We start from the raw sequence: 13,978 nt of genomic DNA, 5'->3' as shown, positions 1-13,978 counted from the left end.
ACATTTAACAGTTTTCCTTCCATCACATTTGTCAAAGAAGAAGAAATAATAACATGAAATTTATTATTCTCTTCTAAATATACGCAATTCAGATGTGGAGGTAGATGTTTGAGCTCAAGGGTTTGTGGCTCCTGTATACTTGACTTCTGAGGAGAAGAGTGAGCAGGCTTACTTTTTGTGTCTCAGCTTCTTCCTCCATTTTCATTCTATTTTCACTCTCCTCTAGTCCTAACACTTTTCTAATTCTCAATTTAACGACCTTCACTTGCTCTTTCGGATTTGTTTCAGTGTTTCTCGGCAAGGTGCCTAGTTCCTTACTCGCGATCATCTTGGCCAACAACCCTATTTGATTCTCTAGCCCCTTTATCGAGGCATCTTGGTTTTTTAGTCTAGTTTCAGTAGATGAGGTGAATTTTGACATCATATTCTCCAAAATAGACTTTTCCCCTCGAGGCTCAGATCTATACATCGGGTGTTTTCCGTATTGTTTTCCTCCTTGTTGACTAATTTCACTGTTTTGACCATCCCATGAGAAATTGGGATGTTTCCTTCGTTCAGGATTGTATTTGTTTGAGTATGGGTCGTTCTTAGGAAAGTTTTGAGTCCATACATGATTTACTTATGGCTCTTCTTTTATATAGAATTCCATCTGGGAAATCCTTCACAAAAAGCTCGCCTCCACATTTGTCACAAAATATATCTTGAAAGCGCATCGACATACCAATCACATTCAGACTGACTATCTTTCTATTAAACGCCTCTAGTTGTACAGTAACAACAGAAAAATCAGTTACTTGGTGAACTCCTACACTTCTCTTTTGATTGTTTCTCTCATATTGAATATGATAACTGCTAGCAGCCATTTCCTCCAACAGCTTGTATCATCTTCAACAGTCTTCCTCAATAGATTTCTACCGGCAGCAGCATATATCACAGTATAAATAAAAATAAGCATGCCATAATAAAAAGTTTATGCTACTAACCTAAAATGAAGCTCGTGATGTGGGCATCTCCGTAGTAAATCTTTCTAGCGCTCACATGCCTCAAAGAGTGATTCTTGCTCAAATTGGACGAAGGTAGTTATGTCAGCTCGCAACTTCATGGTCTTCGCTGGACGAAAGTGCCATGTCTTCCCAAGTCATGATTGAACCTACAGGCATTCAAATCAACCAAGCTTTAGCTTTATATCTTAAAGGAAAAAGGGAATAAGTGTAAACGAATAACATCATCATAAAATCAATTGCGCTTAAATTATCGCAAATGTCAAGAAAATCTGTTGTATGAGGGTTGGGATCATATTGTGTGTTTACCCCCAAAATGGACTGTATTCTGAATAATTTGGATGATGGTTAACTTGATTTCGAACAGATTTTCCTGCACCGTCCATCTCACTATACTTGGGCCTGTCCCGCCCAGAGAGTGTTGTGCGTACTCCAACATAGATATGCGCCTTGCATCCTCGACTCGCTACTCTTCATTACACTCCTCCTCACGTTTATCAATGTCCATTATGTCTTGGATTCTCTACCGTTGTCTTCTTCTGCAAAAAGATATTCCGATCTCATAATCAAACCGCTCAAGTTCTATGTCAAGTGATCATGGATTGCAGCGAAAAAGATATCTAGAATAATGACGGGGTATCGTATCAAGAAAAATAAAGTAATATTAAAGAAAATAATTGAAAATAAATCATGAATTAACCGTCTCTGAAAACGGCACCAAACTTGATTGAGGAATTGGTTGGGAATCTTTGTTTACCTACTCATTCTGTATTTCAATAATTAATTTCCACTATTGTTCATTATTTTTGCAAGATTCCCTAAATAATTAAAACATTTTCTCAAGATATGTTAAACTAATTCGACACAATGAAATAATTAAATGTGTTTAATTATTTATCAAAGTTAAATTGCATGCACGATTAATGGAATCTCCTAACTTTCGACCTATTGGACTATGACTATCAACGTATATTCAATTTCATATGTCTATGCGAATTGTAAATCCACGAATTATATTACTTGTTCATACCGCAAGTTGTTCTCTTGAATTCACTCGCAATATAAAATATTATTAAAGTTAGCTAGATTTCAATAATTCAAGGAAAAACAATAATGTAATCAAGAATAAAACAAAAGTCGATGATTAAATTATTTCAAACAACACAAAGTTCAAACAACAGTTTGTGTCTGGATCCCTTAAATCCCAACAAAAAACGAGTTTAGCTACTAAAATTCATATTAAATATTTAACACAATAATTAAATGAAAATTGTTAAACTAAAAATACTAGAGTAATAGAACGGAAGACAAGCTGCTTGAAAATCTCAAAACCTTCAAGTTTCCTCGTCTATGATTCTTCTCTCCTTGCGCTTGGCGGCTTCCCATTTGGCTGATAAAAACTGAACTCGCCCAAAAACCTGTGCAAGGATTGTTCTAAGTAGCTAGCATCAAGAAAAAATGGAAAGAAATAAACAAATAATTTTTCATTCTTACTCGCGCTGAGGTAGTTGGAATTGCTTCACCAAGCTAGCATATCTCGCAAATCGGCTTAAATATTTTCCTTGCGTGCGCTATGGCAGGAAAAAACATATTCCCCTGAGTGCATGGCTCGCAAATATTCTTCTTTTGTTTCCTTACTATGCAAGCTAGGGCTGGCAATTTCTTCTGCCCCAGCGCACTTGTCTCGAATTTCCGGTTTAGTTATTCATCTACATGATGGGGCAGACATATTCACCCGCCCTAGTGGACCTTCCTCCACTTCAGAAATTGAAATCAATCTTTCTTGATCAAATTGCCTACAATTCAACCCAAACACATGAAAAACAATTTGTGTTTATAACATTTAATAAGAACAAAAATATACAGATGCAACCTAAACGAAACATGCATTAATGCGACTCAAAATAACACAATATAAAATGTAAAAATGACACCTATCACAATTCTTGCGCGTAGCTACTGCAATTGATCTCAAGGTTCGGTATTGTTTTGCAATGGTTTGAGTTCGATTTCTACGCTTGAGTCACGATCCAGAGGTTGTTGCAGAGCTGGAAGGAAATCGATTGGTTCCACGCCAGGTAAATAGATTCAAATTTTTTCTTTAGAGTGTTTTACGATTTTGGATGTAAAAATTTGTTCTCTAGAAGTAAACAGTCTGCCCAAAAAAGGTTGCCCTTCTCCACATTAGAGCTAACTTCAGATCCTACGGTTTTTCTTAACAAATTAAAATTTCAAAAAATTGTAGTGATCAGTTTTGGTCTTGAAAATTTAGTTTGGGATAGCGAGCTCCGTGCTAGCCCAGCCAAAGGACAGGACTAGGGGTACCCCATTAAACCTCGGAGCCCCAGGATACCTGATCCTGGATTGGGCTAAAGAGGTATACCGAACTGAAGCAAGGAATGGTTCATAAGGCATGGATAACGTGACTAGTTGAACTGAGGCACATGACCAAGATTCGTATGGGGACTGAGTTTGAGGTACAATTTGTCGAGGTATCGGGGAGGCGATTTCTTTAGAAGTGTATTATGAGGGATGGCTGAACTCTTGAAGTGGAGGGTCGTGTTAGAGTAGGTGCTCAACGAGCCAACTTTTAGCTTGGGTCTTATTGAATCTTATGTGAAAATAATCTTATTTTTAATAATATTTTAAATTTTAATTCAATTATGACATATAATTTATCTTTATACTTATGCAAGCTGTATAGATAAAGTCCATTAACATAAAATAGAGACCATGAAACGTCCTCTACTTTTTAACTTTAAAATCCTACTAATTTTTTTTTATAAACACTATTTGAAAAATTAATAATTAAAATAAATTAACATTTCCATAAATCAAAATAATTTAACCTTTAAAATTTCAAGTGCTTAAAAATCTCTAAACCGCCAGTTAACAAAATTCAACTTCACCCCTTAACATGATCAACCAAACTTCAAAATAAGCATAAAAGTAATCATTAACAAAATCTTTTAAAACTTTGACTCCTCGGGAGTGTACTGCCGGACTCAATCCACTCAAGCGTCAACGCCTCTCTCAATAATATCATCACCTGCAACATTCAAACCTAATGAGTCTAATGACTCAGTATGTCCTAAACATGAGTAACAAATAATACATATACAAGCACATGCATTAAAATCATATTTTTACTTAAAATAATCTTGTAAGCATAAATAAATCGTAAATCGTCAAATCGTAAACCTTTCAATCATTAGTCATTTTGGGTGAAGTTTCATCCTTCAAAAGTGACCAGCCTTTTATCCTATTGTCGACTGATCAGTCTTAGTTCGCTATTGCACATGAGGTCGGGTACTAGGCACCGCCGTAAAATGAAAATACGATTGTCGGGCTCTCTCTGAGGCATTTACCGTATTCGGGCTCCCTCTAGGGTCTTTTCCCTCACGATATTCCCAAAAACATATATTATATCCTCTTTTTCACAGTCAATTCACATCCTTCAAAATATTTTTCCTTTTTTTTTAAATCATAAAATATCATGACTTTCCAAAAAATAGCTTTTTTACAGTAAAAATTGCACAACTTTACCATAAATCATAAAATCTCATATTTTCATAAAAATCATCATAATATATAATTTAACATGTGTTATGACCCTTCGGGACGCTGCTAACACTTTTCATACTACCTAGGTGTAAAATGACCGTTTTGCCCTTAGACGTAAAATTTCTCGATTTTGAATTTTTCTTACTTCCATTGACACTAGACCATCCCAAATAATTATTTAAGCTTAAATTTAATTTAATATTTTTATTTAACGTAAATTCGAGATTTTTCGATTTAATTTCATATTTACTGATTTGTGAAGCGTTTAATTCTCGAATTAATTCAAACTTTAATATTTTCTTCCCAAATTTTAAACATAGACTTTTATTACCTAAAAAACCCTCTTGAACCATGAAATCGACCTCCGTGGACCATGGCTCGACCCTTTTCTTTTCTACCTAACCCTTGTTCGAACCGTGTAATATCCCTCGAGCCAACTCTCGTTTTACTCGAACCACACCCGAGCCAACCCTTGACCAGACGACCTAGGGACCCTACTGAATCCTCTTGACCCATCTAACCAGCCTCTAGCATATGCGACAACTTCCTGCATGATCCGCGACTGTGACTTAGGAAACTACCGAACTAGGACTCTTCTACTTGAGCCACCACCGAGCCCGAGCCCTCCTGACCCTCACTAGACCACCCTCCGACCTTTCCTAGACCACACTAGCCAAGCCTTGACTCTTCATGCAGCAGCCGATCTCGGGCTATACCCCACGCGCATGGGAAGAGTCGATGTGATCACTTTTCCATACCGGCTAACCAAGGCTAGGACCCTTCATAACCCTGAACCATGACCCAAACCAAACCCCACCCCAACCCTGGCCGAGGCCCCTGCGCACAGGCCATAGCAAACCCCTTACAATCGAGTAGACTAGGAAACCCTAGGATTCTACCCTCCCACATGCACAGCCCCTTCCAGCTCGTGTCAAGTTGGTAGCCTATCCCTTAAAACGTCCATGTTCTGTCCATAAATCGTCCCAAGTTGGCAGCCTATCCCATGGAAATCATAACGTGACATGATCGATTAGGGGGTAAATCGTTGAACAACAATAGCTCGGTTCTTGAAATATCGAACACCGATGAATTAAATCAAGTTTGATATGAAATCAAGCGGAAAAACACTCGAAATAATCCTTCTTAGAAACCGATTAAATATTTTGTAAAGCATTTAAAATATATACAAGTTGAATGAGTAAAAATATTTTGGTTGAAGCATTTTATCAAACACTTGGTATGCGATATTTTGGTATTTGAAGAACACATAAAATGCTTCAACAATGCATCCTTAAAACAATGGAAATAATAAGTGAATGCAATAAACAAATAGACACGAATTTGTTTATGGATGTTCAGAGACTTGAAATGCTCCTATGCCACCCCTTCTTCCCCTTGGGAAGGATTTACTAGAAGACTTTGATTTATATAACTCTTTGTACAAACCCACTCCGGAAGGGCAGCACCCAACTAGAACTCCTAGCACTCAAGATTGTAGGCATCACCTCACAATCAACATATTGTTTAATGTCTTGTATGCAAAGACTATAAACACAATGTTTTACGTCTTTGTGTAAAGACTCACTCAACTAATATTTGAAGTTCAACTCTCTTGTATATGTGTGAGTGATTGTATGTGAGGAATTTATCATTTGCAGTGTACATCTCAAATGTATCCTCACACAAAGGCTTGTGCTCTCAACTAGCTGATTTCTTCATGCTAACTGCCCATGCTTTGAATCCTCCTTAAAATCTCTTGTTTGATCTTCTAGATATTGTATTTATAGGTCCAACAATGATATATACATTAGATACAATAATATGACTGTTTCGAAAGTTTTTGTACTGTTTCTGAAATTGCAACATTCAAATTCGCCTTACTGGACATTTTCCCGACTGGTCAACTCAACTGGTGGTTCAGTTCAAATGGTCAGCAGCTGGTTCAGTTCAATTCAGTTGGTCAACTGCTAGTTCGGTTCAGTTCAGCTTGTTCAGTTGGTCTGGTTCGGTTCAATTGGTTCAGTTGATCAGCAACTGGTTCGGTTCATTTGGTCTGGTTTAATTCAACTGGTCTATTTCAGTTTCAGTTGGTCAGCAGCGGGTTCAGTTCAGTTTCAGCTGCTCAGCTACTAGTTCAGTTCAGTTCAGTCAGCTGGTCAGCTGCTGGTTCAGTTGAGTTTCAGCTGGTGTGCTGAAATCAGCCTAGCTGATTTCAGTTTGTGCAGAACCAGTAGCTTCATTGTAATTTATTAGCATCTTAGGCTTCGATTCACACTTTGACTTTTGAAGATTATTTGTATATCATCTTTTTATCTTTCCAACTCATACTGAATCGCTTCATTTCGATAACCGAGCTTAGAGATATGACGCAAATTCCGCAACTGTTCAAACCCAAATGATTGCTATTTTCGTGGAATCAGTTTGGTAATTCAGCGACCGGTTAGACCATGATAACATCCGAATTTGCCCAACTGACGTGAAATACGACTTGTTCCAAATTGATATTTCTGATCAGTTAAGCAGACGTATTGTCATTTAGATCATCCAGTTGAGAGAGATTATCAAAATACCAAAGCTTGCCAGAAATTAAGTATGTGCATTTTGCATCTTGTTTTAATAACTTCACACTTGAGTAAATATATTAGAAACACAATAACAAGTTTTGTTAACATCAAAATCAAGATTGCGAACATGAAATGTTCCAAAAATCTCCCCCTTTTTTATGATCACAAAACTTGGATAAACAATCGATTCAACGAACATATTTCCAATTGACAGGATCGATTAGGGGGTAAATCATTGAGCTACTCGGTTATTTAAATATTGAACACCAATGAATTAAATCAAGTTTGATATGAAATCAAGCGGAAAACACTCGAAATAATCTTTCGTAGAAACCGATTAAATATTTTGTAAAGCATTTAAAATATATGCAAGTTGAATGAGTAAAAATATTTTGATTGAAGCATTTTATCAAACACTTGGTATGCAATATTTTGGTATTTGAAGAACACATAAATTATTCAATAATGCATCCTTAAAACAATGGAAATTATAAATAAATACAATAAAAAAATAGAAACAAAATTGTTTATGGATTTTCGGATACTTCAAATGCTTCTACGTCACCCTTTCTTCCCAATGGGAATGATTCACTAGAAGACTTTGTTTATACAATTATTTGTACAAACCCACTCCGGAAGGGCAACACCCAACTAGAACTCTTAGCACTCAAATTATAGGCAGCACCTCACAATTAATATATTGTTTAATGTCTCATATGCAAAGAACTCTTAGCACTCAAATTATAGGCAGCACTCAAATAATATTTGAAGTTTAACTCTCTTGTATATGTGTGAGTGATTGTATGTGAGGAATTTATCATTAACCATGTACATCTCAAATGAATCCTCACACAAGGGCTTGTGCTCTCAACTAGCTGATTTCTTCATGCTAACTGTCCATGCTTTGAATCCTCCTCAAAAGCTCTTGTTTGATCTTGTAGATGTTGTATTTGTACGGCCCAATAATTATATATACGTTATATACAAGCATATGACTGTTTGGAAAGTTTCTGTACTGTTTCTGAAATTGCAACGGTGAAATTCGCATTGCTGGACATTTTCCCGACGGTCAACTCAACTGGTCGTTCAGTTCAACTGGTCAGCAGCTGGTTCAGTTCAATTCAGTTGGTCAACTGCTGTTTCGGTTCAGTTCAGATGGTTTAGTTGGTCTGGTTCAGTTCAACTGGTCTGATTCAGTTTCAGTTTCAGTTGGTCAGCAGCTGGTTCAGTTTAGTTTCAGCTTGTCAGCTGCTGGTTCACTTCAGTTCAGCTGGTCAACTGCTGGTTCAGTTGAGTTTCAGCTGGTGTGCTGAAATCAGCCTAGATTATTTCAGTTTGTGCAGAACCAGTAGCTTCATTTTCATTTATCAGCTTATTAGGCTTCGATTCAGACTTTGACTTCTGAATATGATTAGTAGATCATCGTCTTATCTTTTAGACGCATACTAGATCGCTTCATTTCGATAATCGAGTTGAGAGATATGATGAAAATTCCGCAGCTGCTCAAACCCAACTGATGATAGGGCTCTCCAAAGCCTAGGTTTTCTATTTTTATAGATTTTAATTGGAATGATAATGGGCTTGGGTTTTGAGATCTCAAGTTTAGGAGCAATTGAGCCTACTCATCATAGGTAAATTAGGCCCAATATCACCTATTTAATTGAAAAATAAAATGTCATAAAAAATAATTTTCAAAAATAATGCATTTGATATTTTAAAAGTCCCTCGTTTTACCAAACCGGTTTCCTGGATAAAATCGTGCTCGTCTCGTATAATAATTTGAACTCTATCATTTTTAGAAAAATTTAATCATCTTTAATCATATTAAGAAGCCTTGAAAATATTTATTTTGTCTTGGTCGTCCCCGATCTCCTTTCCCCAGCCTATTATCGAATATTCGGATAAAATCTTCAATTCTCATGAAATCATGGCATTTAATCATTTAATCATGCAATAATACCTTTAATCATTTAATATGCATCTGCAAGCAGTTAAAATTAATTGTGCAAAGCAAGTAAGTAATTTAAATCGTTTGCATGCATGTGGTTTACGTAAGTTAGCTTTTTTGATGTTACAAATCCTCTCCCCCTTAAATAAAATTTCTTCCTCAAAATTAAGATGGACCGAATAATTCTGGATATCGACTCCTCATCTCTGCCTCGATCTCCCAAGTGGCTTCTTCCTCCGGGTGATTCAGCCACTTGACTTTGACCATCTTTATCACCTTGTTTCGCAACTTTCTCTATTGTCTACCCAAGATTTGACTAGGCCTCTACTCATATAACAAGTTTGGTGTAAGTTGTGGTGGCTCAAAGTTCAGTACATGTGAATGGTTAGACATGTACTTGCGGAGCATCGATATGTGGAAGACATTGTGAACTCCTGCGAGATTAGGTGGCAACGCCACTCGATATGCTAATGCTCTCACTCTTTTGAGTATCTCAAATGGTCCAATGAATCTTGGACTAATTTTTCCTTTCTTACCAAATCTCATAAAACTCTTCATATGTGCTATCTTTATAAACACGCGATCACCTACTGCAAACTTGAGATCTCGTTTTCTTTGGTCCGCGTAGATCTTTTGTCGACTTTGAGCAGTTTTCATTCTATCTCGGATTTTGGCGACCATTTCAGCGGTGTGCTGAACTATCTCGGGTCCCAACATAGCTCTCTCTCCTACCTCGTTCCAATGGATATACGATCTACATTTCCTCCCATAGTGTGCCTCGTACGGAGCAATTCCTATGATTGACTGATAACTGTTATTGTAAGTGAACTCCACTAGAGTTAGTTTCGATTCCCAACTCCCTTGGAAATCAGTCAAGCATGCTTGGAGCAGATCCTCTAAAATTTGTACGACTCTTTCAGACTGACCGCCTGTCTGAGGTTGAAATGCGGTACTGAATAGTAGTTTAGCCCCCAATTCTGCATGTAGACTCTTCCAGAACGATGAGGTGAAACGTGTGTATCTGTCCTACACTACAGACACTGGAATCCCATGCAGTCTAACTATATCTCGAATGTATAGCTCCGGATACTGCGTCACATAAAAAGTCATCTTCACTGGCAGGAAGTGTCCTGATTTAGTAAGACGGTCCACTATCACCCAAATGACATTAAGTCCTTTCACTGTCTTTGGCAATCCTACCACGAAATCCATAGTAATATTCTCCCACTTCCACTCGAGAATGGGGAGTGGTCGAAGCATTCCCGTTGGTCTTTGGTGCTCTGCCTTCACTTCTTGACATGTCAATCATTCAGATACAAAGCGTATAATGTCTCGTTTCATTCCCGGCCACAAATATAAAAGTTGCAAGTCCTTGTACATCTTGGTATTTCCGGGATGAACAACATAAGGACTAATGTGAGCTTCAGTCTTAATGTGAACTCTAAGTGAATCAACACTAGAAACCCATAGTCAACCTCGATACTTAACTATGCCATCCTCGACTGAATATGACATTCTGCCCTTCATTTCATCTCGCTGTCTCCATTTCTGCAATTTCTCACCATTCGACTGTCTGGCTCGAATTTTATCTCTTAAAGTGGAATGTACGTCAATGTAGTGAGATTAGAGGCCTCTTCCCTAGTATAAAATTCCAGATCGAAGCGCTGAATTTCCACTTGTAAAGGCTTCTGTACTGATAAATGTTCAAAGACTGTCCCCTTTCTACTCAAAGCATCCGCAACTACATTAGCCTTGCCGGGATGGTAGCTAATGTCACAATCGTAGTCTTAACAAGCTCTAGCCACCTTCTTTGTTTCATATTAAAGTCCTTTTGGGGGAAGAAATATTTAAGACTTTTATGATCCGTAAAGATTTTTCATTTTTCACCATACAAGTAAAGCTTCCATATTTTCAACTCAAATACGACTACTGCAAGCTCTAGATCATGCGTCGGGTAATTCTTTTCATGTATTTTCAATTGTCAAGATGCATATGCTATAACACGATCATTTTGCATGAGAACAGAGCCCAATCCAAGTTTTGAAGCATTAGTAAATACCACATATTCCCATTGCTCTGCCGGCATAGCTAAAACTGGCGCGGTAGTGAGTGCTTGCTTCAACTGGTCAAAAATCTTTTGACATTACGGCCCCACACGAATTTCAAATTTTTTTCATAAATGAAGTCAAGGGTACTGCAATGGATGAAAAACTGTTGATGAACAACTAAACACAAGAAAATGCGTATTTCCGTCACACTTTTAGGCACAAGCCATTGCTTAACTGACTCGACCTTAGGTGGGTCGACCTATACTCTCTCCTTTGACATGATGTGGCCTAAAAATGCCACACTTTCTAGCCAAAACTTGCACTTGCTGAACTTTGCATATAATTTCCGATCTCTTAAACTTACAAAGTCGTCCTCAAATGCTGATTATGCCCCTCACGGCTCTTGGAATAGATCAAGATATCATTGATGAAAACAATAATGAACTGATCGAGATACGGCTGAAACACGCGATTCATGAGATCGATGAAGATCGCTGGAGCATTAGTCAGCCAAAACGGCATCACTAAAAACTCATAATGTCCATAACGTGTCCTGAACACCGTCTTATGTACGTCCGATTCCTTAACCCTAAACTGGTGATATCCAGACCTAAGATCTATCTTTGAAAATACCGAAGTTCCTTGAAATTGATCAAAAAAATCCTCGATTCCGAGCAATAGATACTTATTCTTCACTGTCACTCTATTTAGCTCTTTGTAATCGATGCACAGTCTCATGCTTCCATCTTTTTCTTCAAAAATAGTACTAGCGCTCCCCATGGAGAGAAACTAGGGCGAATAAATCCGTTGTCTAGCATCTTTTGAATTTGATCTTTTAGTTCCTTCATTTCATCGGGTGCTAATCGATATGGTGCCTTAGAGATCAGCCCTGTACCGGTCATCAACTCAATAGTGAATTCCACCTCTCGCTCGGGTGGGATACCAAAAACATCGTCGGGAAATACATCCGGAAAATCCTTACCTACCTCCACATACTCAATAGTTCCACTGTCAGTGTCGTGTGGTGATACAATACTAACAAGGAAACTTTGGCAACCCTTTTGAATGAGCTTCTTTGCACGAACACATGAAATAATATGCGGCATTTGATTGTTTTGCGCCGCCTTGAAGACAAATGCTTTCCCATTTGGTGGTCTAATAGATACTGACCTCCGCCTAAAATAAATAGTGGCCCCATTCAGTGTAAGCCAATCCATGCCTAAAATAATATCGAACTCAGGTATATGTAGTACTATAAGGTCCGCTCGTATAATAATCTTTTGCAATTTAATTTCCACATACATAATAATGCTACTAAAAACCATATGTTCGCCAGAAGGCACTATAACTTTGAATCCCGACTCCATGTCCACTGGTAAGATTCCCAATTTCTTCACAAAGGATTTAGATATGAATGAGTGCGTAGTCCAGAGTCTAGTAAAGCATAAGTAGCTATTCCTGCTAGCAATATTCGTCGTGGTAATATTTGTATTATTCTCGATTAAAGCCATACATATTAGGAATTTCATATCATCTAGGCCCCTCTAATTTCCCATATTAGCATTTCAACCCCCTTGAGCTTTCATAAATTGCTAGTTAGCCCTTTAAGTTTCGAAAATTTCCAAGTGACCCCTTAAATTTTCGAATTTTGCAATTATGTCCTAGGAATTTCGAAATTTTCTAAATCTTTCCCCAACATTTTTCGAAAATTGCAGTCTAGCTCCTTAGGTGTTCGAGGATTACCAGTGGCCTCTTAAAATCCAAAATTTGCATTATAGCCCTTGGAAATTTCGAGTTTTTTTTCCATACCCCTAGAGATTTTCGAAATTTCTAAGTAGTCCCTTTAATTTTCAGTGTTCTACGATTTGATCCATATAATTTAGTGTTCACAAGAATTCAATTCCTTAACCCCCAGAATTTGAACATGCAATTCTATTTCATCAAGTTCCATGCACCTCAATCCAATTCTAGTATCCATGCTTATTATTTCGAGAGATAAGGCAGTTTTAAGTACTTGATCAATAGTTTTTACTTGTAATAAGTATCGTGTCTGGCTCCGCTTGCATCACGTAAGCCCTTTCAGTCATGGTTTGCTTGAGCTTTGGGTAATCATCAGCCTTATGCCCCATTGCTTCGCACTTCAAGTACTTGTAGGTGTTTCACATGCACTTTCCATAATGATGGCGATCACGCTCCTTGCTCAGTGGATTCTCAGTAGACTACGGGACATTCTCTTTAGGTGGTTGTCCTTGTGGTTTCGGTTGTCCCGGCCGCTTCGGTGGCCCCGTATAAGGCTTCTTATTATGCTGACTAGCTTGATGGGTAGTGATTCCTCTTAGCTGCAACTCTCAAACAATATCTTTCAGTTACTGCTCGGCTCGAAAAGCTTTGGCAACAGTAGTAGTATAATTGACATGATCAGTGAGCATCACATTGCGATAGATCGTGGGCCTCAATCCATCAAGGAAGTGTCAAAATTTCTCCGCCGCATCATTCGAAATCAAGGGCACAAAATGACAGCCCCTATCAAACTTCTGCACAAACTCGGCAATTGATAATTCCCGCTAGCGGAGACTCATGATCTCCCTCTTAAGCCTAGAACAGACGTCAAAAGTGAAATCTTTATCATAGAATACCCTCTTGAAGTCTTCCCAAGTCAACGTCGCTAGGTTTACCTCTCGCTCTGCTCCCTCCCACCATAAAGAAGCGTCGCCCTTCAACAGATAGATGGTACAACGAACTCGGTTTGTGTCCACCATATTCATGTAACAAAAAATAAGCTCCAAAGATCGAATCTGTAGAGCCCAAAATAGTACACGTAAACCCATACATTTATTAAATCGTTAAATTATT

At 37.9% G+C, this 13,978-nt stretch overlaps 1 protein-coding gene across 1 annotated transcript; it reads right to left on the bottom strand.

Moving 5' to 3' along the window:
* Nucleotides 1–11,859: 11,859 nt before the first annotated feature.
* LOC140811265 (uncharacterized) lies at nucleotides 11,860–12,636 on the bottom strand. Its single transcript, XM_073169132.1, has one exon. It carries the CDS (start codon nucleotides 12,634–12,636, stop codon nucleotides 11,860–11,862), a length of 777 nt encoding a protein of 258 aa, XP_073025233.1.
* Between the last annotated feature and the right edge of the window lie 1,342 nt (nucleotides 12,637–13,978).

The sequence above is a fragment of the Primulina eburnea genome, chromosome 14 (assembly GCF_022965805.1).
Source record: "Primulina eburnea isolate SZY01 chromosome 14, ASM2296580v1, whole genome shotgun sequence".
In the NCBI taxonomy this organism is placed as follows: Eukaryota; Viridiplantae; Streptophyta; class Magnoliopsida; order Lamiales; family Gesneriaceae; genus Primulina; species Primulina eburnea.
The sequence above is the reverse complement of the archived record's forward strand: the minus strand, read 5'-3'. Positions and strand labels throughout refer to the sequence as shown.